At 39.3% G+C, this 25,713-nt stretch overlaps 1 protein-coding gene across 6 annotated transcripts in view; it reads left to right on the top strand.

The window, feature by feature from the left end:
* SORBS2 (sorbin and SH3 domain containing 2) overlaps nt 1-25,713 on the top strand; it is a 218,987-nt gene that overhangs the window by 142,098 nt on the left and 51,176 nt on the right. For 5 of the 6 annotated variants that reach the window (XM_021711376.1, XM_021711373.1, XM_021711372.1 and 2 more), the window contains 6 exons: nt 3,427-3,565; nt 6,917-7,089; nt 12,084-12,150; nt 12,829-12,873; nt 15,295-15,484; nt 17,967-18,081. In XM_021711376.1, the coding sequence (XP_021567051.1) occupies nt 3,427-3,565; nt 6,917-7,089; nt 12,084-12,150; nt 12,829-12,873; nt 15,295-15,484; nt 17,967-18,081 (729 nt within the window). Of the gene's footprint in view, nt 1-3,426; nt 3,566-6,916; nt 7,090-7,520; nt 7,871-12,083; nt 12,151-12,828; nt 12,874-15,294; nt 15,485-17,966; nt 18,082-25,713 lie in introns of those variants that run through there. The other variant, XM_008056096.1, reaches the window with a different exon arrangement.

Raw genomic sequence — 25,713 nt, 5'->3', positions numbered from 1 at the left:
ATGATGTTAATAATCTGCATTATAGAAATTTAGCCCTGTGATTTTCTGGAACGATTTTTCCTGAGCCATTTCAGTACAGAAATTTTTGAATACATGTTTTTATACATCAATAATTTTTCTTCCGTTTACAGCAATATATAAATATTTTCCAGGCATATTATATCATTTAAATGTGACTGTATGATAAGCATTTCTAACAAATGATTTACAAATGACTAAAATGCTTCAACATTTTATAGCACAGACTCTCATTGCATGTAATGAATAGATAATAGCTTCTATGTGAAAGGCCCATAACTTCAGGCAATAAAATAGGAATTTTTTCATCTAAAACTGATATTATAATGAAGTTCCAATAAGCACTGTCATTTGTTTGTGCTACATAGATTTTATGTTTCACCAAGCTCATAAATCTGCAAATTTCATGCACAGAGAAATGTTATAATAAGCCATATTTTTTTGTGAGAAACTGCTATTACAGAAAACAAAAGATACTTTTAGGGGTATGGGATTTAGCACTCATCCAATGGCTGGGTTTGTCACTTTGCACTGACACATTCCGTTCTGAGACTGGCTGCAGAAGGAGCCTGAGTTTCTAGAGTCAACCCCACCGAGAGCCCCTAACCTCGCTGCAGGTGACCAGCCTCAGGTGCCAGGAGCCGCAGGTGTGGACCTCTCCTGTGTCCTGCTCTACTTCATGTGGTTAAACTTTAAAAACCTTAAGGAATGAACCAAAAATACAAAGTAGTGAGAATACATCCATTTATGGACTAACCTGTTCAGTTTTCTGTTTGTAAGACTCTTCAGGAGCCTATGAGTCACACATATAGCCTTGTGAACACAATCAGCACTGCATGTAACTGAGATTAATTTCTATCGTCAATTTAAAATTGCACCTAGATTCTCCATGAGATGTTTTTCCTAATAATTCACTATAACAATAAAGCATTTTCTAAAATTATAATGCTACTTGCTATTAGTAAAATCCTGATAGGTTTAATATAATATAAGAGTAAAACGACTTTCTGTGCGTATTTTTTTTAACCCCTGGTCAATATTCTTGAAACCATCAAATGAGATTCAGAGCAAGTTTCCTAGGTTTAGTAACATAGTAATCTGATGGTTTTTAATGAGAAGCTTTCTCTTGCTTTTAAGATCAATTATAACAAGAGTGTTATGACGATATTCACAAAGATCCATGAAGCTTGATTTGGGTGAGGAGATGAAATCGTTCCCAAATCGTTCATCAGAGGCTCTGAAGACTCAGCCAGGCCTGTGTGTCCAGTTGTCTTCTCTTGCTTTTAGAACAACTTCAAGATGTGGCTGATCATGACATGAGAGTGATTTTTCCAACAGCTTAGAGAAGTCCTTAGTCAATAGGCACAAGCCTTGTAATGAAATGTTTATTGATTTGGGAACATATGTGGTATGGCTTCACAGTAATGAAATTAGATTTATTCTAAAACATTTGAAAATGTATCTGCTTTAAAGTGAAGTTATACAAATATACAATTGCTTATCCATCTATGTCTCAAGCCTGTAGAAGAGAAGTTTATTTTGTTTTAAAATAAGTAGGGCCGGGCTCGGTGGCTCAGCCTGTCATCCCACGCTGTTGGGAGGCCGAGGTGAGTGGATTGCCTGAGCCCGCGGGTTCGAGACCCACCTGGGAAACCTTGGCGAGACCTCATCTCTACAATAAATCAAAAACTAGCCGGGCGTGGTAGCTCACGCCTGTAGTTCCAGCTACTCGGAAGGCTGAGGCGGAAGGATCGCCGGAGCCCGGCAGGTCGAGGCTGCGGTGGCCGGGAGCGGCCACTGCACTCCAGTCTGGGTGACAGAGTGAGACTCCAACTCAAATGAATGCATGAATGAATGAATGAATAAATAAATAAATAAATAAATAAAATAAGAAGGAAAAAGTTCACAAATGATGGTTCTTCATCTGTGTGCATATTTGTGTGTATTTAGCTATAAGGCGGTTTTAACCAAATGTCCTTACTAATGTTTTTGTCTTATTTGCATGCATTATGCACTCTCCATAATGCTCAGTGCTGTGCTGTGGATAGACAGGCATGCTTGGTAGTTCTGATCTCAGCCTCTGTGAACTAAGCTGATTCTGTTGAATCCAAATAGGTATCTTTTGAACATTCACTATATCATTAGCACCAGGTTGCATGCTATAAAAAATAGGAAAGAAGCATATATAGGACCATCTCCAACAAGAAGCTTGAGAAGCTATTGAGGATATAAGAGCTCCGATATAAAGCCATCAAAACAATAAATTATTAAGAGATGAAACAGAGGCCCATAAAGTGCTAAGTGAGATTGAAATAGGAAGAAATCAGTGATTTAGCATGTCTTTCTGATGCTTTACCAGGCTAGAATAGGTTACTTAATGATATATAAATTCAAACAATTATGTTCCTTATGCTATTCACGTTGCTCTGGAAACATCCATTTACTAGAGCAGGGCTTCCCAACCTCCTAGGCCACAGACTGATACCACTTCATGGCCTGTTGGGAATCCAGCCACGCAGCAGCAGGTGAGCAGCAGGTGAGCAAGCAAATTTACTGTACTTTCCATTGCTCACATTACTGCCTGAGTTCCATCTTCTGTCAGATCAGTGGCGGCATTAGATTCCTATAGGAGTGCAAACCCTATTATGACCTGCACACACAAGGGATCTAGGTTGCAGGTTCCTTATGAGAATCTAATGCACGATGATCTGAGATGGTGATGCTAGCGCTGGGGAGTGGCTGCACATACAGATTAACATGAGCAGTGAGATTTGACTGCACAGAGACCATCATAAATCAAATGCCTGCAGATTCATATCAAAGCCCTATCAGTGAGTGCACAATAAATGTAATGTGCTTGAATCATCCTGAAACCATTGTGCCCCCTGCCCCCCAGTCCATGGAAAGATCGTCTTTTATGAAACCAGTCCCTGATGCTGAAAGGTTGAGGGCTGCTGCACTAGAGGATGTCCCGAACCAAGTTTGAGACCAATCCCTCTCCTCGTATCAGAGGACATTCATTCCAAGTCCCACATGCAGATCAGCGTGGCTGTTCTGACTACCAGAGTCATGACTGTAATAGCAAAGTCACCCTCCACATCCATCGGGCACAGATCCTACCGATAGCATTTGGCATCGCTGTTGGCAGAGTGGCATGCCCACCGGTCAGCTGCTTTCCTAACCACCCCCTGGGCCCTCAAATATGCATGAGAGTGATTTTGAGAAATAATGAAGAGAGAGAGGACACCGAGAGAACATATCCTGCCCTCCGATGTTGGTTTTCAAAATAAATAAAAAACTTGGCAGCTGATGACTACCGTGTGACTGGAAGTCTTTTATAATCACCTAAAGGAATGATGTTGACAGTGAACTGTGTGCTTTAACAGAATGCCTTTGCACTTTCCCCAGAGCCAGGTAACAGTGAACGGAAACTCTGGAGGTGCCGTGAGTCCCATGAGTTACTATCAAAGACCGTTTTCCCCTTCGGCGTACTCTCTCCCAGCCTCGCTCAACTCAAGCATTGTCATGCAGCATGGCAGATTCCTTGGTAAGTAACTCAGTCACCATGAGTTGCATGACAATTTCAACATGGCAAGTACTAATCACATGAGAAGAATGTAAGGCATCTGAGTGAGGCAGGAGCATTCAGCATGCCACTATTTGGTGACCGATTATTATCCTAGAGGAGGCATTGGAGCGGATGGTTCACAGCACTCACCTAGTCCAAGATGATGATTCCCCTCCCCCATATCTGAGCCTGAAATCGACTGAGATGTTTGGCATGGGGTAAAAAGAAAAAGAGGATGGCTGGTTAGCGAGAGGGAGTTTGCACCACCGGAGAACATGAATACAGTGCTTTTCCATTGAGGCAGCTGGTTGCTCTGTGGAAGAACTTCCACTGGTGGAATATTCTTTGGGTGTTTGTAAAAGGAAGAATTGTTTAACAGTTAAAACAGTATAACAAGCTGACAGGTTGCATCACACAGTAGTAGAGCAGTAACCTACTGGCTCACGAAGTAGGAAACTGAGGCTAGGCGACCCTAAGTCAGGGATCTGGTCGTGGGAAACTTAAGCTTTCCCTTAAAGGAAGCTTCCATAATTTCATAGAGAAATAAAGTTAGAGCTCTCCTCTAGAAAGTAAATGAACACGGGAACACTCATAACACATTCCTGAGCATAAAATTTCACAGGGTTTGCGAACTCTTTGTAGTCTCCTAGAAAAGCAGTGTACTGTATGATGACAGAAATGTTCTTACATGGTAAAATATATTCAGATAGTTTAGAAAATAATGTAATAAACATTTCTTGGTTTTTTTAAATGTAATTTTAAAACCCCAAAGTATTAAAACACATACCAAATTGAAGCATCTTAGGAAATCAGACTAAAAAAGTTTCCATGATATTGAGTCACTAGAAAGCAGGAGGCAGAGAGGAAGGCTGAGGACAGCAGGACTGCCCCACACCCCCCAGAAAAAGAGATGCCCGGTCTTCTGGCCACCACAGACCGGCCACAGCGGGCAAGAAACTAGAATCCAAGACTCAAACGACCACGTCCTCTCTGACAGCAGACAGCAAGCCCCCCTCCCCAGCACCAGCTGGTGTATTGAAAGAATGTGCTTCTCCTTTATCAAGGAATCTTGATGTCAGCATCCAGCAGGTACATTGTGAAATTCGGCTCCTGCAGTCAACAAAACCCTCTAAGACTTTAAATGTAGCCGTGGGAATCATTAAAAAAAAGTTTACATATATCTTGCCTTCTCTAATGCTGCTCCTGAGGATCATCTGTGAATCTTACAAGGATGTCCTTTTAGAGTTTAAGGAAGCAGAATTTCCTTGAGGCAAAATTTTGCCCTTTAACAAGCGATCTGCAGTACAGCATTATAATGAAGTTCTCCACATCTATATATATATTTTTAATGGAACTACACATTATCACATGTATAAAGTAAAACTCTAGAAATTATTCTAGCCATAGCATTTTCCCAAATAATAATCATCAAAGTCTGACTCTTTGTCTCATTGCCTGTCTTAGTGAACACAGTTTTGTCCTCACCCTCACCACCACCCAAAAATACAGAAACTCTTGATTTTAGAACATTTCAGTGAGTAGATTTTACATATAAACTATACTGTATCCAAAGAAATTCCTTATGTAAACATTGAAAAAATTGCTACTGGCCAATGCTATGATAAGTCCTGTGGAGAATATAGAAGGTGACTTTGCCCTACATGAACTTTGTATTTAGTTTTGGACAAAATATTGCAAAGTGAGAACTAGTGGGCCATATAAGAGAATAATAAAATAAAAAGACTAACTCTTATTACATAAAGCTATAGGTTCATAGACTCTGATAAACCAGGTAAGAAGACAGAGTTGATGCTTCATGCTTGGACTAGGACTTTGTCCATGCCAGGTGTTCAAAAAACACTTGTTGCTGATAAAAAATAGTAGCATCATTGCCAGCTCATATCTTTTTTAGGATTTAAATAAAAGTCAAAAATATCACATTGTATCTTAATTTGGAAAACATGTTATGTTCACATTTAATGTCACATCGATTTTATTCTTAGTCTTATCTATTCCTTTTTTAAAAGTGTACTGAAAATGCTTTTCTGATGCAAACTAAATTGAAAATAGCCATAATAATAGTAATAGCAGTTATAAATGTTACAATGGATTTTACCTTAGAGAGAGCTTAACTTTCATTATTCTTATAAATGAAGAATCAGAATGTCTTTAAAAGCTTACTTACAATGTTATATACTAATTTTTCATGAAAAACACATTTATATAGAATATATCACACACACACGCACACATGAATATCAGCGAATCCCACCCTGAGACATAAGGACTTTTTCATTTCTACATAAATGAACTTTCTGAGTGATTGTCCCAACAAACCATAATATAAAGAATATAAACAGAATGCTATTCTTGGTCACCAAAAGTTTGAAATTAACGTAGAAAACTAGGAAGTTATAATTGTACCAGATGAATGGTAATAATGTTGATTTTCAAAAATACCTGTGAACTAAGAATATATGTAATATATAGTGCACATATGTACTCTGTTGCTTCTGAAATATCCTGGAAGTTAATAAAAGCAACTTAAAGTTAGGAACTTGATAGGTATCATCTAATTTATATCCTTAGGGCAATTTTTATTCACAAAGGGTAAAAACTTACAGTTTGGAGTATTTTAAAGTAAAAAAAAAAAAAGAAGAAGGTACTATGGCCATCATGGCTACTTGAAAAAAATGTAATTAATACTAATAATTTTAAAACATTTATTTACATATAAGCCTTCACATCCAAGCACAAGATGTGTTTGGATGTGAAGATTTTTTTAAAGTGATTTTCATTTCCTCTTCATTTTTATGAAATCACTCTCACTGACTCGATGTTCACATCGCTGTCTGAAAATACATTTCAGTACTTGTCAATAATACTAGTTAGCAGGATCCCAAGAATAAGCTTAATATAAATTACAACCTGAGGGAAATCACTAACCTTGTCTCAGCCTCTGCCCCCTCATCTGGAAAACTGATTTTTGCTCACCCCGTCCCCAGCCATCCCTAAGGCTCCCGAGCGATAAGGTGAGAGGGTGCATGCGTCGTGTGACTTAGCACCGTGACTGCCACAGTCATTTTTTCTTCCTCCGCCTTCTTCCTCCAGTGGTGAAGACCTCCACAGGTCCTTGTCACCACAGGTCTGTTCCCTTCACGGCATCCTCTGCCAATAGGTGGCCCAGATGGGAGGAGTGTGAGTCAAAGGAGATAGTGGTGGAAATATGCACTCTACGTTACGGTTGAGGGCAGCACACCATGAGAGAGGCCATCAATGTATGACAGCTTGTGAATCTGATAGATTGCCTTTACCGCCTTTTCGGCACAGATTCCACAGAGACTTATCCCCAGCATGCACAGTCTCTGGACGGTACCACAGGCAGCTCGATCCCACTGTACAGATCCTCGGAGGAGGAGAGGAGAGTGACAGTCATCAAAGCCCCGCATTACCCGGGAATCGGGCCGGTGGATGAATCCGGAATCCCCACAGCAATTAGAACGGTAGGAAATGCCAGCATGTGCGTCTCTCTGGGCTTGTGCACAGACTCCACAAAGAACGAATTGTCCGTGGCTTTGTGCATTCCTAGGGTCTTATATAATGAGGATTGCCCTCCATGCCATCTGAGTTCTCATGAATGTTGTGCTGTGTGTGGCAGAGAAAGAAGGCTGTCTATCAGAGACAATTACACAGTCTGTTTTTCCACCAAAGTAGAAATCGTGAAAACTGTGATTTTTGTTAAGTGATAAAACTATGTTGTGGGGGGTTTTTTGTTGTTTTTACCTTTTACCAATGAGGATTAGGTCAACAGAGAGAAGACAGGAGAGTGGGAATTCTTGGGCTGCATAGAATTCCCACATGCATTGCGAATAAACGAGTAGTTTATTTGTTTCTTGAAACAAATGCATGTTAACACCGGGAGGTTGGGAGCTGTGAATTGGGAGTTGGGAGCTGAGATGATTGGAGTGAAGGAAGTTAATGCCACGGAAAGGAAAAACTGCCTGAAGAAAAATACACATTTCAATGTCCCTCTTTAACTGCGCCTGCTGAGAGCGCTCCTGGGATGATCAGTGAAAGTGTTTGGATTTTTTTCTCGTCTTTAAACTCCGCCAGAGCTCAGTGTGTCAGGGCAGCCCCTTCTGGCAAAGCTGAGCAGTAGCAGAGGCAGCTTTTGAGAGCTGGGCAGGGAGCTGCTCGCTGACCAAGTCACTGGAAGAGAAAGCTTGTGCTGACAGGGAGAAGGAAGCCGGTGGAGGCAGGATGAGAGCCACAGCACCTCTGCAGGTGAACCTGGGGAGGCGGGGAGGAAGCCCGGGGGCGTTGGTTTCACCTGCAGTCCCCACTTAAAGCGCTGGGGTGTTGCCAAGAGCCCTTTCCCTGGAATGCAGACCTGGGGTGGGGGGGAGCATGCAATGACAATAAGGAACAGACCAGAGAATGGGAGAGACAGAAAAAAAGCAATGGTGAGATTGGAAACAGTCAAAAACAACTGACAATCGAGTGTTGGGGTTTTCTTCTCTCCTGGAATTTGCATTTTTTATATTGGGATTATGCCTTTGAGATACAGAGAGAAGAGTTAAAAATGGGTTATTCTAAGCCTCTATATTAAAATTGGAGGCCAAAAAGTAAATCTGTACAACAGTTGCTAGGGTTTTAGACTCATTAGATGGTAGGAATGTTGAATGTGACTAATTACAAAGTCCTAACAGTCTGTCTTGGCACCGATGATTGTCATACTTAAGTGACAAACAGAAGTTCAAGGATAGTAACTAATATTCTTCATCTTATGTCAATTGCATGTTTCTGGAGATGGTGTTTTGTCGTTCATTTCCCTTTTAGGATTTCTGACTCAAAATAGTAAAATTTGAAAATTTTTTCTAAGAGGGTAAGGATATAGCATTACTTTCTCAGTAATGTAGGGACAGACAGGCATGATGTCACTGGTTTTATCTCAGTGACCTTTGAGGCATAGTATATACACAGATTAAGAGATCCCTGCTTCTGTGTACTTATAGATTCTGTCTGAAAGGATTTCATCAGAGATCTCTGGGTGTATTTTTAAGTCAATACATGATATATAAAAATGGACATGCAAACATGGACCTTTTTTTCAATCCATAAGTTGTAATTTCCTTAACTAGCAAGGCTTTGCTTTATTAGTTTTTAAAAGGACAGACTGAGATACTAAAGATAGTTAATGGAAATGAAGTAGTATTAAAATTTTTATATTGTTTACTGCCAAATCAAAAGCATGCTTGGGTATGCATAAGCAAACAAGTACACTAAACATTAAGTGCTAGCTTCTCTTCTGAAAATAGAAAATAAAATATAAACGATTCAGAAGTTCCTTAAAAGGAGCTCTAATTTTATGTACAACTGTGCTCTTACTTAGAGCTTTGAAACCTTACAAAGAAGGTGCAGGTCTGTGAAGACTCTTCTCCTGTTCACATGTACTATTTGCAGCCCTACAGAGCACATCCCAAGTATAGCTGTGTTTATAAATGTTGAGTCAGGCCATCTCTGAGCCATAGCAGGCCACAAATCTCTGAAGTTGTTTTTCTTTCTCATTCTTGTAGAAAGTAATGATTGTCAGACTCACATTGCTTCGTGTTAGCTTTCTGCACAGTGTATATGCCACAGGTAGTACTGTCTCAGTATACCATATTAATGCATCATGTTAGACAGCCAGCATATATCAAGGAAACACAATTTTGTAAAGTGATCTAGACACTGTAGAAAGCCAAGAGTCAATAAATAGTACTTTGGGGCATTTTAATGAAAGGAAGCAGCTCACCACATTGTCTTCTCTCCTGTGACCTGGGGTGTCCAAGTTAGCCTTTCACTGCCATTCTTGAAAACAACAACAAAAATCGCTAGGGCTCAGGTCCCATGAGACTGTGTAATAGAGGCCAGCTAGTTAAGTGAAATACGAGATTCTTTTTTTTTTCTACCTTGAATATATTTGTTTGAGCATTTTCAAAGCTGAAAACAGGCAAAAATAGAACAGAATCACTGTATAACGATATGTAGAAAATATGTCTTCCCCCCCTTTTTTGAAATCTCTGTGTGTTAAATCCGTGAAGAGCTCTGATGTCTTACAAACTGTAGGAATGGAAAGATTCAGGTCTATTCAGTCAAGAAAACAGCTGTGTAGTGAATTACTAATAGTTATTTTTTATACAAAATGATTCTGAAGAACACATACAAAGTAAACCTTCTCAAATTTAAGTAGACTTCTTAATCTAATTATTAGGTATAACAACCTCCACAATGGCATTTAAAGAAGGAATTTGAACTGCTTAGAGTACTTGTTTTAGAAAGGGACATAGAGTTTTACCAGCTTCATATTCTCCTCTGCCAACCGACGGGGCATTTTCTAGCATCTGTGTGCTCACCATATAAAGCTTGCAGATGGCACAAGAGTGATATCCTACCTGATATAGGCCCTCCAGCAAGTGAGGGAAAAAACCCTATCTGTCAAGATGCATTGCCATATACAGTGATAGAACTTACTTATTAGGCTTCCTCGCTCTCATTGGCTGTGTCCAGGAAAATATTTTTGTATAATGGTATGTCTTATTTTCTGTTGCTTTAATACTGTAAAAGAAATGAAGCTTAATAAAAGAGAAGTCGGCCTTTTATAAAAATGAACCCCCTTTATAGATCCATGTTCAGCTACTTTACTTAAAGCCACAACTAGTAGTTAGACTGTTGCTCCATCATTATAGCAGCCCCCTGCTTTCACTAGAGGTCAATCAATAATCCCCTCAATCTTTCCATAGTAAGAGCCTAGAATAAAGGGGTGATTCACAAAAAAAGTCAAGTAGCCTTTAATGTTAATTTGGTGATTACCAGAATCTTATATTCCCAGAGATCAAAATAAATTTAGATATAGCACAAAACCCTCCATATCTAAATAAAAAGTACAGTGACGACTTGTCTGGAAAAAAAAATCAAGTTATAAAATCTAAATCAAAGCTCAGTCTAACAAGTACAAGATTATTTTTGGATCAGGCCACAAAATTTTTTAAATCAAGAGAACTGTCTTGGAAAATCTGGAATATTTAGTTACTGTATGCAGAAGGGTCAAGTTTGTTGCCCAAGTAGCTCTGAAAGAGTTTGGGTAAAAATCTTGCCAAGAAGAATCTTAAATCATGATTATAAAGGTATATATCTACTTTCACAGGTGCACAATAAGGTAGAGCTCTATCCAATAAGTTAAATCCATTCATAATTTCATTCTGCAAGTATTTGAGGTTTCCTGGTGTTATTATTTACTGACATTATTATAGTCTACGTACTGTTCCAGACCTTCTTGTATACATTGTCTCATTCAATTTCCATAACAAACCCATGACTTAGATAGAATTATGTCATTTTAGGTGAAAACTGAGGCTCAAAAAGGTTGCCTAAGTTGCCCAGATTCATATTGCTAGGAAGTATTAAGCAATAATTAAAGGAACCAAGACCGGAATGTTAGTTCCAGAATCCACATTTATTTCACCTTTCTACTACGGCCTGCTATTCCTATCATGTCCAAGGCCTGGGATGCATAAGGAACCTGTGCTCTCAAGGAACTTGCAATTAGCAAGGCAAATGTCGTGGACACTTTACCGTTTAAAATTATTTGAAACAATATCTACATTTTTAAATGTGCTCCAGTATTTTGGATTGTCTACTACATTCAGTATTTTAAAAACATAGACTAGTAAATACCAAATTTATTTCTCTAAGTCTAACCTAACCAGAATACAGATTGAATCAAAATATTCCCTAGTTAGTTCTAAAAATAATGTCTTAACTAGGCGCAATGGCTCACACCTGTAATCCCAGCACTCTGGGAGGTCAAGGCAAGAGGATTGCTTTGATCCCAGGAGATCGAGGCCAGCCTGGTCAACATAGTGAGATTTCACCTCTACAATTTTTTTTTTTTAATTAGCCAGCGATGGTGGCATGTACCAGTAGTCCTAGCTACTCAGGAGGTTGAGGCAAAAGGATTGCCTGAGCCCAAGATCTCGAGACTGTAGTGAGCCATGATTCTGCCACCACATTGACAGAGTGAGGCCCTGGTTGACAGAGTGAGAACCCAGCACAAAAAAATAAATAAATGCAAATTTAAAAATAAGAATAATGTCTTGACAGAACATTTAATAAAAAATTTTAAGGATAATGACAATTATCACAAAAAGGAGTTAAGCAAACTTTTTATATAAATATGTTTGTACAAATATCAACAGGTGCTGAGCACAGCTAATAACTGAAAAAAATAAAGCCATAACATTGAATGTTGCAATTCAGTCTCAATTCAAACACAGGATAATATACTTACAAACTGCACACATAACTGAATAAATTGCGGAAATTGTCATCAAGTCGTAGTAAAGAGTCAGAAAATGTTATATCACAGAATTGAAATGTTATTAAAAAGATAAAAATATAGAAGTGAAAACATTTAAGAGCAATGTTGACTTGTAACTAATGACACTCTGTATTGCAGACAGTTGACCGGCCAAAGGACTGGTATAAGACGATGTTTAAGCAAATTCACATGGTGCACAAGCCAGGTGGGTGTGTTGCTCTGTTTTCTGATCAGACCCTTGTGGGTTTTATATATATATATATATATATATATATAGGATATATACTTCTCTTTTGTGTAGGCTTCATTCGCACAAAATGTCAGGACCCCAGCAAATTCCATGGCCCGTTTCCTTTCACCATTCCTCCTATCCGCCTTTACCACTCTGAAATCACAGGTCTCTGTGCCTCTGCCTCAGCCCTGAGTTGTCAGTTAAGCCTCTTCTGAGGGGCCCCTTGGAGGACTGGCAGGTGTCTGGGCTTATGCCTCCATTCTTCCTCACCCACAACTTAAAACCGGTGTGTTTGCTGGATAAACAGATGCATCGTTCCTCTGTGAGGAGAGGCTGGGCTGACTGAGCCTGCTCTGCTCAGTTGACAAGTGATCTCTAAAGCACTTAGTGAAGGAGATTTGTGATCCAGGGGAGACAGGAATCCAGGGGCAAGTAAAGAGAAGGGTAGCAAGCAAATATGTTACAAGCAAGAAGGGGTGACCTGTAGAGGCCCAGCGAAAAGCAATATTGGGAAAAGCGGTGCTATGAACAAGGAAAAAAAAGTACGCTGCTTTCCTAACAAATTCCTGTTGTTTCTCTGAAGTTCTACTGTCTTGTTATGCTGTGGTGACCGAATCTATATTACCATAATATTTATGTTTCATTTTCTAGATGATGACACAGACATGTATAATACTCCTTATACATACAATGCAGGTAGGACGGGTTTCCTTGCTTGCAGTAAATATATTATGCTCAGCAATGTTTGGAAGAACTACCCAGTCACTTTTTTTACTTTTCTGTTTGAGCACAAGTTTTCAGATCATATAATTGGTTGGATACTTTTTTTTTTTCTTTTCTCAGAGCATGCCTAACAAAAGGATTGATCTTTTCTCATGGAAATGAGAACTAATACAGTTTTATCTCATTCATTCCCACTGTTAGTTTGTTCTCAGCTTCAGGAATGTTTAACCAAAGTGTGAAGGACAGCCTGAAAGAACATACTGTAACCCAGGGTACAAAATAAGATAAAGATCTTCTTTTATCTGCAGAGAGAGTGATTACAATTGCATAAGATCTTTCAGATACACTTCACAAAAAACAAGTCAAGCAAAGTATTCTGTGACCTTGTCTCTGCTTTTGCCCAAAATGCAACCCATTCATTGAAAGATTTTTTTAAAATCCCACTTGGCCAGGCTGCTTTTCTGACTCAGAGTTGCCAGTGGTCACAATAAAATGACTTCAGTTTCGGGCACTGCAACTTGAATTGGAGTGCCCTGGGACCTCGTGACGTGTCTGCAGGCTGAAGGGAAGACCCCTAAATCTGTGTCCCTTCGTCACTTTTTCCTGAGTGTTGCATCGAGGGATTCCACCCAGGCCTCCTCTCCTCCCAGCCACAGGGTCAGAGCTGATACACAGTTGTCCAAGGTTCAGCAGCTGTGACCTGACTCAGGGGTTCCCCTCAGCCCAGTCAGCCTGGGACCCCTCGTGGCTGTCCCCTCCCGCACACCTGGAGACCCGCATTCAGGCCCTTTAGCTGTTAGGGACTGTGCTGTTGGTCTTCAAAAACAAATAGAGGAAAAATGAGGAAGACAAGCTCAGCAAGCTGTAAGACCTCTGGTTTTAGGGCTTGGCTCCCCCAAATGATTCCAGGAGGTCCACTGATGTTTCTCTCAACTTTCTCTCTCTCTTTTTTTTTTTTTGAGTTGGAGTCTCACTGTCTCGCCCAGGCTGGAGTGCAGTTGGCACACTCACGGTCATCACAGCCTTGACCTGCTGGGCTCAGGCGATCTTTCCGCCTCAGCCTTCCAAGTAGCTGGAGCCAGGCATGTACCCCATGCCCAACTAATTTTTTTTTTTGTAGAGATGAGGTCGCACCAATTTGCCCAGGCTGGTCTCAAACCCGTGGGCTCAGGCAATCCTCTCACCTTGGCCTTCCAAAGTGCTAGGATTATAGGCATGAGGCACCGCATCCAGCCTCTCTCAACTTTCATCCCTGGGTCTGGGTACCCCAAAATCACCCCCTTTATTTAGCTCAAAGGCTGAAGCCTGTGAAATCAATGCAAAACCATAAGTGTAGATGTCTCTTTTCATTCACTGTGGAAATTTGCGTGGACTTCCAGGAGAATCAGATGAGTGCAAATAGATTCAGCCCAAAATATTGAGGTTATGAGAAATTCAGAATTTTTATAAATTTTTTTAATTTTGAAGTTTGCGTCACATTAGTAATTAGTGAGTGGAACTTATACCTTGTAAGTGATAAATAAGTTACATATCACCTCGTAGAGCCCTCCAGGTTTTATCTGATCAGTAGACAAAACAACTGCAACTAGTCTCTTCCCTTACTACTAACCTTACATCTCACAGCTTTATGTTTTGCCCTTTTCTGCCTTCTTTTGTTTTCTATACTGTTCTGCTACCCTCTTCCCCTACCCACCTAAACTAATCCTTCAGGGTTAACTCCAGTTGCCAGGGTTCCCAAATATCCTCTTTGATCAATCCACCACCTTCTAACACCTTTTAATTCTTAATATGTGTTTTCCTCATTTGGTCTTTATTGTACTTTACCTGTTATTTTCAATTATAATTCTATTGTGTTTCATTTCTCCAAATGTGCTGTGAGCATATTGAGGGTCGTTTCTCTGTCTCTTGCATGGCACCTTATATACACAACCTGTGCAATAGTTTGTTTGACTGAAATTAACATATTAATTGTCATATGTTAGAGTTTTAAATGTATTATAAGATTCAGAAGCAATCCTTAGTATTCTTAATCTTACTTCTGAAATCTTAGCTATGTTATTAATTTATATGATCAAAGAGAACATTTTTGGAGTACTCATAAGTTTATACCTAGGACCAGTCTGAATTATTACTAATTCTGAAATAATCGACAAAGATTTACTGTAATCAGGACTTGTGAATAGAATAAATTATGAATTAACTAAGATTAGCAAAGTAATGATATCAGTAAATTAATAAATAACTATCATCTAATGTATACACTGTGAATATGCTTATTGATAGTAATTTTTGCATAATCAATGGAATATTTTGAAGGGTACAGATGATTTGATGCACTTTTAAAATGTCACGTGCTTCTGTTTTGTGTTTGTGTTTGTTTGTTTTTCATAAAAGGTCTGCACAACCCTCCCTACAGTGCTCAGTCACACCCTGCTGCAAAGACCCAGACCTACAGACCTCTTTCCAAAAGCCACTCTGACAATGGCACCAATGCCTTTAAGGACGCATCCTCCCCAGTGCCTCCCCCACAGGTTCCACCTCCAGTCCCACCACTTCGACCAAGAGATCGGTCTTCAACAGAAAAGTAAGGCATTTTCCCCTAAAGTGGCCTATATTATACTTAGGACAAAAATTAAGACACATGCTATTCAGTGGAAGAATCAGTGCACACCTCACAGAGGGAATATCTGTAGGATCCCATTAGTTCATACATGCATGAGATTGATCTCCTCTGTTGAGATTGTGGCAAACGTTATCACAGTCTTGGTTTATTGTGCCCTTGATATCAGTGCCTTCAATGGGACTTGAAGTAGCATGAGCACAGTTTCTACTTTTTGATCAATAAATGCATGCAAATGATAAATAAGTAGAAATAACTGACATGTACTTCCATTGGTGTACCAAGTTAGAGACTAGGTGGTTAATTTTCTGTTTCCTCGTGTCTATGAATAAAGTATCTTTTTGAAAGCAGGGAAATTATTCATAAATCATAAATAAGGCATTAGTTAATAAGTGTCTATCTGTGATTCATTTCCCCCAGTTTTGGGAACTGATACTAGTTTTCACTTCTTCACTGAAATATTTTTATACAAGCTACTCACACTAAAATAAGAATTTTAAAACACACTTTTATTGTGTCATTTTTATTAGGATTATGACTAAGATGTCTACTTATAGGGAACCTTTACTGAGAGCTCACTATGAGCCAAGCATTAGGCTAAGTACTTTTCATGTATTATATCACTTGATTCTGAGAACAACCCAATGAGATATGTTCTATTTCAGAGACAAAGAAGCTGCAGTTTAGAAAAATAAAGCGACTTTCTCAGCTCATACAGCTAGTATGTTCTAGCCAGGATTCAAAACTAGCTCTAATTAAAAGCCTATGCTATACTTGCAATTAAAAAATCCGAAGAATATAAAAAGTATTATTTGTTAGTACTGGTTATTAATCATTTGTCATACCCATCCCCCCAAAATTATATTCAACACCCTATTGTACCACTAAGAGTTATTGGTGATCATGTAAGGAATAGCATACCACGAAAATAGACACACATCATGTGTGAAGGGGTTTCCATTTTAATTCCAGTCTCCTCAGGATGATTTAGATGATGCCTTAAAATTGAGAAACAATTGTCATGACATAAAACAGTATCTTTGCCCTAAAAAGGAATCAAAATTAGCATTTAGATTAAACTGTTTTATTTGTCCTATGTGTTTAGTTAAGATAAATTTTTTTTTTTGAGTTGGAGTCTCACTCTGTCACCCAGACTGGAATGCAGTAGCTGCTTCCAGCCCCCGCAGCCTCGTCCTCCCGGGCTCCGGCGATCCTTCCCCCTCAGCCTTCCAAGTAGCTGGAACTACAGGCGCTCACTACCACACCCAGCTGATATTTTGATTTATTGTAGAGATAAGGTCTCGCCAAGTTGCCCAGGCAGGTCTCGAACCCACGGACTCAGGCAATCCACTCACCTCAGCCTCCCAAAGGCACGGGATTACAGACTGAGCCACTGAGCCCAGCTAAAATAAATCTTATTAATAAATATGATAATCCCTTAAAATAGTCCAGATATCTTTTATATACATATATTGTCTATGTAATGCTTACAACTCCTCTGCAAGGAAAGAGAACACACTTTTACTAACTGTGTTTTACACAGTTGGAAAAGCTAAGATTGAAAAGGTTTAAGGTTTCTGCTGAACATCACTCAGCAATTTATAGAAAGTTCGGACTTGCCCCTAATTCTGTCTCTTAGAGCGCTTCTATTTCCAACCTCGTGAAGTCAGAATTTAATTCTATTCCGTGGAATCAGAATTAACCCAATCTATAGTCAGAAGACCCTTCTTCCCAAAACTGATAGGCTCAAAGGAAGCCTTCTTCTTTTAGCTCCAGCTGCCTAGAAAAACTCTACTTTGTAAGTCCTTCTCTGACAGCCCCTTGAAGGATATCAGTTCAGGAAAAAGCACTGATTCCCATGAGTGAGATGTTTGTCCCTGCTTTTACAAGGCTAATACCAAAAGAGGCTCTTCTGTGCCACACAGCCTGCATGCAAACTCACATGACACTTCTGTACTTTCCCAGAACAACTATGATGCCACTGCAAAAAATAAGATCAAACATGGCGTGTACATTACTCCTTGTCATCTTGGATCAAAAATACCAGGGTACAGAGTGGTGGGTTAAACTCATAAAGCTTAACAGAGCAGCTGCCACTTACTTTGAACACCTGCATATGCGGCTGCCATTAGGGATCCAGGGGTTCAATAACAGGCCACTGTCTGCCTGTCTACAAACTCCTGTGTGAAATTTGGAGCCATCAGGAGGAAGGGCATATGAAAAAGAAAGAAAAATGAAATATGAAATAGAAGAGTTCACTTTCTTTAAGTCATTTATGTCAAACAAAACATAAATGTGGTATTTTTTGCGGATTAATTTTTTATCCTGAGATCGTTTTTTAAAAATCTATACTAAAATTAACTTTGAAAACAGATATAAGTAGTTTTACATGATTACTTTAAGCATATGAGATTATTTTAATGTGTGATTTGTTGTTTATTTCTAGGCATGACTGGGACCCTCCAGACAGAAAAGTGGATACAAGAAAATTCCGGTCTGAGCCGAGAAGTATTTTTGAGTATGAACCTGGCAAGTCGTCAATTCTGCAGCACGAAAGACCAGTAAGCACTTGTCATTAGACTGCCAGCTCTCTGGGCTTCCAGGGTTCCCAAATAAAACTGAATTTCATGTCATTTAGCAATTTTTGTTACAAAGGTAATTTATTTATTTGGCATTATTTAGAAATCATGTTTATTTTCTGTCATAATTGTGCATCTCATCTCAGAACTGAAAGACGCACTAATATATTGTCTCTACTGACCAAATATGTGTGTGCGTGTGTGTATGTGTGTGTGTGTGTGTAGGATTCATTTGCAGATAACTGTAACTGTACCTAAGTATGAACTTGAACTCAATTTTTTTACATAAATGCAACCCTCATAAATGCAACACTTGATTGCTATTATAGATTGCTAATGAGAAAAGTCATTAGTGAATCTCCCCAGTACACATGGACCTAAGCAGTTCTATCCCTTGGTTTATATATATATACACACATATTAAAATGTATATATATACATTTAAATGTATATATGTACATATATACATATTAAAATGTGTCTTTGGCTTAAGGGGAAACTTTCCAAATGCCCTTTCTATAACAAGTTGTTTTAATTGATTCTTATTAAATCCCTCTCAGGTTACCAAGCCTCAAGCTTCCTGATTGATTGTCATTCTAATGGATCAAGATTCTATTTCACTTTGCAGTATATTTTCCGATTACTTATTTAATTATGTGCAAACAAAAAGATATGTAAACTTGAGAAGAGCCACTTGCCTCCTCAAAGTGCAGGCTAACTAATGGGTTCCTCCCTGGCCCTCTCTGTGTTTTCCTTCCCGGCCCTCCTTTCTGTTGTCCTTTGCTTCCCCTCAGAAGTCAGTTCCCTTAGGATCTCTTTGAAACTCTGCAATTCCTCTGCCTCTCCATCCAAACCTGCTTCTAGAAAAACATTTGATGGCAATTGCAGTTACTCTCATGTTTGCTTCAAAATAATTTTGGGTGTCAATGAACAAGAAAAAGAGTTTTCTTTGTTAGCTTCTTCAAGAGTTTCCCCCCCAAAATCAGACTTTTATGTATTGCAAGGCTAACCCTGAGATTTAATTGGAAACCCTTGACTCACCACACCCAACATGAGCATCCTTGATTTAGTTTTTGAAACCCTGTATTTGTGGTTGTGTTCTTGAGAACCATGTTCAAAAACATTATAACCACATAATTCTTACACAGTATTTATCTAAGCCTTCATTGCCTTTCTTCAAATAACTCATGTCTCTCAGAGTAAGAGAACTTCGACAGGAAAACTGAAAGAAAAAAAGATCTCCAATTTGCAGGCTCCACTGCAAACTTATAAAACCGTCTACTAGGTTATATAAGGAAATATCATGATACTTGGAAATTTCCAGAATAAGCATTGAAAGTAATACAATGTCACCATTGCATAAAACTGAAAACAGCAAAATAATAAATCTCGGATTTAAATGTAAATAACAAAACTTAACTAATCATTCTAATCATTTATGAGACTCTTAGGATAACAAACATCGTGATTTTATTGGAATGCTTTTGTAGCTGTGGTATTAGGAAAGAAGATTGATTTTAGAAGCTTTCCCGTCAGGATATTTCTATTATTTACTTATTCAACAAAATTGGTTGAGCACCAACTATGTGCCAGGCACAATGGTGATCAAGACACAGTGACTCCCTCAAGGACTTCAAGTCTATATTTAATGTCTATGCAAGACTAGATCTGCGTTGGTACAAAGTAAACAACCTCTTTTATTATTAAAATAGAGGCACATCTAAAACATTCTTCCTTTACTCCTCCTAGGGTTTGTTCCTTGGACCCATCACTGTGACCAAAACGCCCACGTTACTCATATCTTGGGTAAAAATTAGTAATAACAGCAATAACAATAGTTGTAAATCTTTGTTGAGCACTTACTATGTGCCAAGCTCTGTAATTAGCAATGTATGCCTTATTTCATTGCAAAGTTTCCAACAACCCTAAAAAATAGAAACATGCCATTTCTATTTTAAAGATGAAGAGACTCATGCACATTACCTAACTGCTCAGGGGTCGCAGAACGGGTAGCAGCTGGAACGAGGAGCTGAGCCCAGGCATACTCATGCCTGGTACCTTTGATTACTGTTCTACACCCACCGCAGGGTCAGCCGAGTAGGAACATATTTAGCTAGTGGTCATTATCACTTTAATTAGTTGAATCTATAAATTAGTTGATTTATTAGCTAATTTATATAAATTAGTTGATTTATTAGCTAATTTATAATAAAATATACTTGATTTGCTTTACCAGAAACCTAGGCCCTTGGAGTTACCGTACAAGACCAGTATACTTGGTGGTTGTAAGAGACAGGAAGATTTGTAGCCATGGGTGTTGATAGAGGTTCGGGTATGGAAAGATCTCTGTAGCCGCAGGAAAAAACAAGTGGAAGAAACTTAAATACTAAAAAAGAAATGAAAACAGGCATCTTATGGAAAAAAGGAAAACAAACAAAACTTGTAGCCCTCCTAAACAATTTTGCAGAGGGTCAGCCTTAAGCAAAGTGACTTGAACTGGTCAGAGGTGCCATTTTGGCCTTTTTATTGTAGGACTCGTCTATTATCTTTTTCGAAAAGCCAATCCTGAACTTGTTTCAGTTGCCTCTGTAAGTCAGAAAAGAGCAAAAAGCCAAGTGGGCGGTGGCACCGCAGAGACAGGCCGTCTGCTGACAGTGTATGTGAGATTCTGATGTGTCTTGAACATCTAAGATGCGGAAGATGAGGAGCAGGTTGCCAGATGAGAGTCACGTAGCAGCAAATGGACAGCTCACGGGGAGTGGCTTGAGGTCTTAGGCCTACATTCTCATGTCTTTTGACTTCCAAGTGGTTTGGGAGCATCCCTTTGCCCTTTTCGTTTGCAAATTTTGAAAAACATGCACAAGAGCTAGGCAAGTGGTACGCCCTTTCAACTCCCTCCATGACTCCTCCCTCTGCCCAGTTTTCCTGAGGGTCATCTTGGGCTCCCCTGTCCCCTAGTGAATCAAAGTCCTGCCCACTAAGAGAAATGCCACTGCCCCTCTTCCCTACAGACGTCCATGCCTGGACTGCAATGACAGTCACCTGATTACCACCCCTCCCCCATCCTCTTATCTAGCATCCACACCACAGCTAGGGCATCTGTAGAAAATCTTCATAAAACCTCCAATTCAGAACTTTTTGCTGGCTCTTCAGTATCCAGCAAAATCCAAACCCCTGGGCATAATTTCTCAAAGACTTGACCTTATCAAAGCTGTGGCCTCAGCTGACCTCTCCAGCCTCACCTCTCTTCCCACCCTCCCTGGCTCACTAAGTTCCAGCTACACGGAGAGTTTGCAATTCCCTCCTGGCCCAACCTTTGCACAGACTGTTCTCTCTGCCAGAAAGCCCTCTTCCTTCACACAGGAAGTTTCATTCCATCTTCCAAGTCTCCGTCGAGTCCCACTCTCCCCAGAGAATTGTCCCTGCCTCCTCAACATTAAGTTTGAAGCTCCCCCCTGCTATCGGCTTCTGGCACACGGCATCACCTCAGGGGCCTTTCTGCACTGGGTTGTAATGACCTGTTCGCTTGTCCATATTCCTTATGAGACCTTACACTCCTTGAAGACACCATGTCTGCTGCACCAGTTGTATGCCCGATTATAGTAGGTGTTCAGCAGCTGCTCATTTATTGAGTGACTAAGCGAATGAATAAACACAGGTTTTACCCTTGCCATTAGTGGGTAAAGTTGGTGAGAGGCTAAATCCTTGTTCTCCGTCTATACAAAAGGCCCAGTGGGTCTCTATCAAAGCATTCTTGAGGGATTCGACACACTGCTGTTAGTAGCTGTGACACACTCATTCCATGATTCCGTGGGACCCAAAGGAGGCAGAAGGAGCCGTACTGTTTAAACAAAAGTCGTCCTCAGTCCCTGGCAAAACGATCTCCTTCTTCCTTAGGAAGCAACAGCATATGCTTTTATGTCCTTTAACAGAAAAGTAAAGATAAATGCATTTTTTGAAACTCATAAATATTCATTTGACCATGAATTTAGAAATGTTGACTAAACTGGCCTAATGTTTGATGTAGAAAAGTTATTAGCAACCACCAGGAATTTATCTCTGACTTGAACCACAAATCAGAACTATATTTCCACAATTTATTTATTCCATGAGATAATCATAAAAACTCTGCTGGGATTATGTTAATAAAAACTTTACATCCCATCTAATTTGGATATGTGTGTAAGTGACCACGTCAAAGAAAATTTTTTAAAACAAAGCATTGTTTCGGACCTCTCTACCCTTGATAAAATAGAAAATAATACGAAAATGTTACCTTTCCCTATGATAACTAAACCCACGCATGATGGTAAAAGCAGATGGAAATAGTCATTGAAAACACTGAGCAGAATTGAAATGCAATTTTAGCCCTTAGTGAACTTAAGTTTCTTTATGAATAAAGATTACCAGTGAAAGCTTAAGCTATAAAAAATTAGGGAGTTTCATCTGGTGGTTTGAACATAAAGAATTATCCAAACTAACAGCATATATAGCATTGGTTGTGGAACCACAATAAGTATATAAAACATGGCAGCCAATGCCGTTAAAGCTTAAAATCTAATGAGCACAGTTTTCAAGAACAAAATACATTGGCACTTCTTGCTGTTTGGAACAACATTTAGAAAGCATATACCTCAATGAGAAGAATGAAAACAGTAGAATTTCTATACCCACAAAGGAACTAAATGCTCTTAAATTGTAGAAGACATAATAACTTTAAAATTTGTTTGCCCTTGGTAGCACTTAAATAAGGGTCACCTGTGATTTATAGTTTTAGCTTTTCTTAAACACATCCTCTTGCACTGCTGAGACAAAGTTAGTTTTAAGCAGAAGTTTCCTGAGGTTTTTTAAACGAAAAAAAGAAAACAAGGTGTGCACCAATATCTTTACTCTCTTGTCTTCTACAAGCAGCTGCAGTGATATATAATCATGCCCCCTAAATAAGTTTCTGCATGTTAATATTAGTACTGAGCTCAAAGGAACTTTTGTGTGCCTTGTGGAAAGGGTTGAACTAGTGAGATCATTAGCGTTCATATCCATCTGTTGGCCGGCCATTTGTTTGTGTGTCATCGACCGTTGTGAGGCTTCTGTGTACTTTAGCCGTGTCTCTGGACTGCTAGGGGACTCTTGATTATTGCATGACTAAGGGGATTCAATAGATCAAAAATAGCAAAGAGAAAATTCTGGTTCTGCCACTTACACTTGCTTTAACGTAAACGCTCTGCTCATTGTCTCTTATTACATTCCAAAGTCATAGGTAATTACCAGCTATAACTGTTTTCGGTGCTTTTCTCTGCTAATTTCTATTGATATGCATTCTAGATCGTTTCTCATTGTGATTATAAATTTTATTTTAAGTCAACAAAATCATAATTAATAGAAAATTGCCAATCTAAGATATGGTGCAAGATGATAGATATCCTGCTCTGTTTTTCATATTCTATCATAGAAATATATTTCTAGAAATCAGGACTCAAATATCCATTTGTTCTATATTTTCTTAAGGTAAAAGTCAAAGTGAAGTTATATAGCTAATAAATATATTTATTTGTCTAGTAAATTTGCTGCCCTCTGCTGTCCACAATGTTTCTTAAACTGGTTTCCTCTAAGAGAGGTTTCTATATCTTAGCAAAACAAAATGCTGTACTTGAAAGCAGAAGTTATAAAATCAAGAATTAATAATATCATTGAGTATATAACATTAGAAACTATGAAGTTAAAAGGGCCATGAGTTAGTTGTCCAGTAGAGGAAATAGTGCCTTTATAAACAAAATGCAAACTACTGGAAAATTCTACTGTCGATTATCCCAAGAATCAGCTCCAAGGAAAACCATGAAACAATTATATTTCATCATAATGATCTAGACGATAATTGGGCGAAAATAATATTGTTAGTAATGTCAAAATCCAAATTGAATCAGAATTTCTGTTTAGAAAGTAGCAAATTATTTACTATAATATTTTCTTTCTGCCAATTTCACTGTTACTTCTGAGATGTGAACCTAGTATAATATTGGCATAAATAAGGAAAAATATCTGAAGAGTCCTACATTTTCCCGTAACTGCTAGTAGGATGTTCTTTCTAACCTTTATTTATTGCAAAAACAACATTACAACAATAAAGCGAAATAATATTTAAAGGAAAGAAAAAACACTCAGTACCGGAACACCACTGTAGTCTTTTGTGTTTGTATGAATCCTTTACTGTCTCTTCCTGGCGCAAGCTTTGTAATCCCATGTGGTTTCTGCATGTAATCTCATGTAACTTCATGTACCTGGCTGTATTCTGTCCTCATCACTTCGTCAACGTCTCTCAGCGCTACTACACAATATTTATGATTACGACCACTGCATATTTTGGATGACTGAGGCCCTCACACCATTTTGTCATGATGCCTCAAACTTTTTTTTATCATAGTCTGTAGTTACTATTATAATCTTTATTAGAAAATATGGAAGCCAAACCACTAGAAACACTTTGGATACAACGTATTAAATATAGACTGTGTCATTCACAAAACCATTGTAAATGCAAAAAGTCAGTAAAACACTAGAACCAGCTCATGACAAAAGAATGGCTTTTGTTGGAATAGGGAATATTTCAAAGCGCCCACATTGCAAAGGTTACAGAGCATTTCTTGCAAAACTGAGATGTAGCTTCTCAGTCCAAGTCCTTGAGTTCCTTTAAGCACTGTGAGGAAGTGATATGGAATTGCTTTGAAGCAGTGAGTGTTTAATGGCCGTCCTAGAATATGTCTTGGGAGTCGCAGCTACTCTCCTGGCCAGGGTGAGTGGCTTTCAGGGGGCCAAATAATTTTTCTTAGACTTTTTTTTCTGACTTAAAATACTGTACTGTCAGATTGTGCTGCATTTAATTAGTGTCAGTGATAATTATCAGAGAAGTAGCAATTCACTTGTAGTACTGGAAAGTACACCCAGGTGTAATATAAATCAGCAACGTGAGTCATTCTAGTCAGACTTGCATTATTTTAAAACATCAAGGATACTCCTGGTTAACGTCAACACTCTGCGTCTTTCTATTACTAAAGGAATAGCGTGTGTTTTCTCAAACTTTATGTTAACCCTCCTAGATTTTCCACCCTGAACACAACATTCAGACACTGGAGGAGAGCAAGTCCGTTATAAGAACGGGCTTCTTCCTGTAAACTGGAATGCCAAGGGAACCAAGATGGGATTTCTGGTTCACACTCCCTCCCCTGCCCCCGCCACCCACAGTGCTGTGGAAAACGTCACCCCACCCCAAACCCTCTCCCCGCGCGAAGTGGGCAGGTGGACGGTGAGTCTCGCAGGGTCTCGTTCAGTGGGGTCTTCCTTCACATTCCGAGTGACGATCGGGACTGCTGATGGTCCGATCTTCGCAGTGTCCAGCATGCTCCCAGGGTACCTGGGACGCTTCCTCCCGCCTGGCCTGACGCAGGGCCCAATGCGCGCTGGGGCAGCCTCCGGGTTTCGCCAAGAACCCCCATCTAATGCATCAGTTTCTGCACCCCTCTTTCTTTCAGCCCCCTCTCCCAACACCTCCGACACCTGCTCCCAGGGAACCCGGCTGGAAGCCCCTCTCGCGCGCCCGGTTCGGAGACGTCACCGGTAGCC

This window comes from Carlito syrichta, unplaced genomic scaffold (assembly GCF_000164805.1).
Source record: "Carlito syrichta isolate Samal-C Ts95f unplaced genomic scaffold, Tarsius_syrichta-2.0.1 Scaffold302106, whole genome shotgun sequence".
Taxonomy (NCBI): domain Eukaryota; kingdom Metazoa; phylum Chordata; class Mammalia; order Primates; family Tarsiidae; genus Carlito; species Carlito syrichta.
This window is presented reverse-complemented; position numbering and strand designations above follow the sequence as displayed.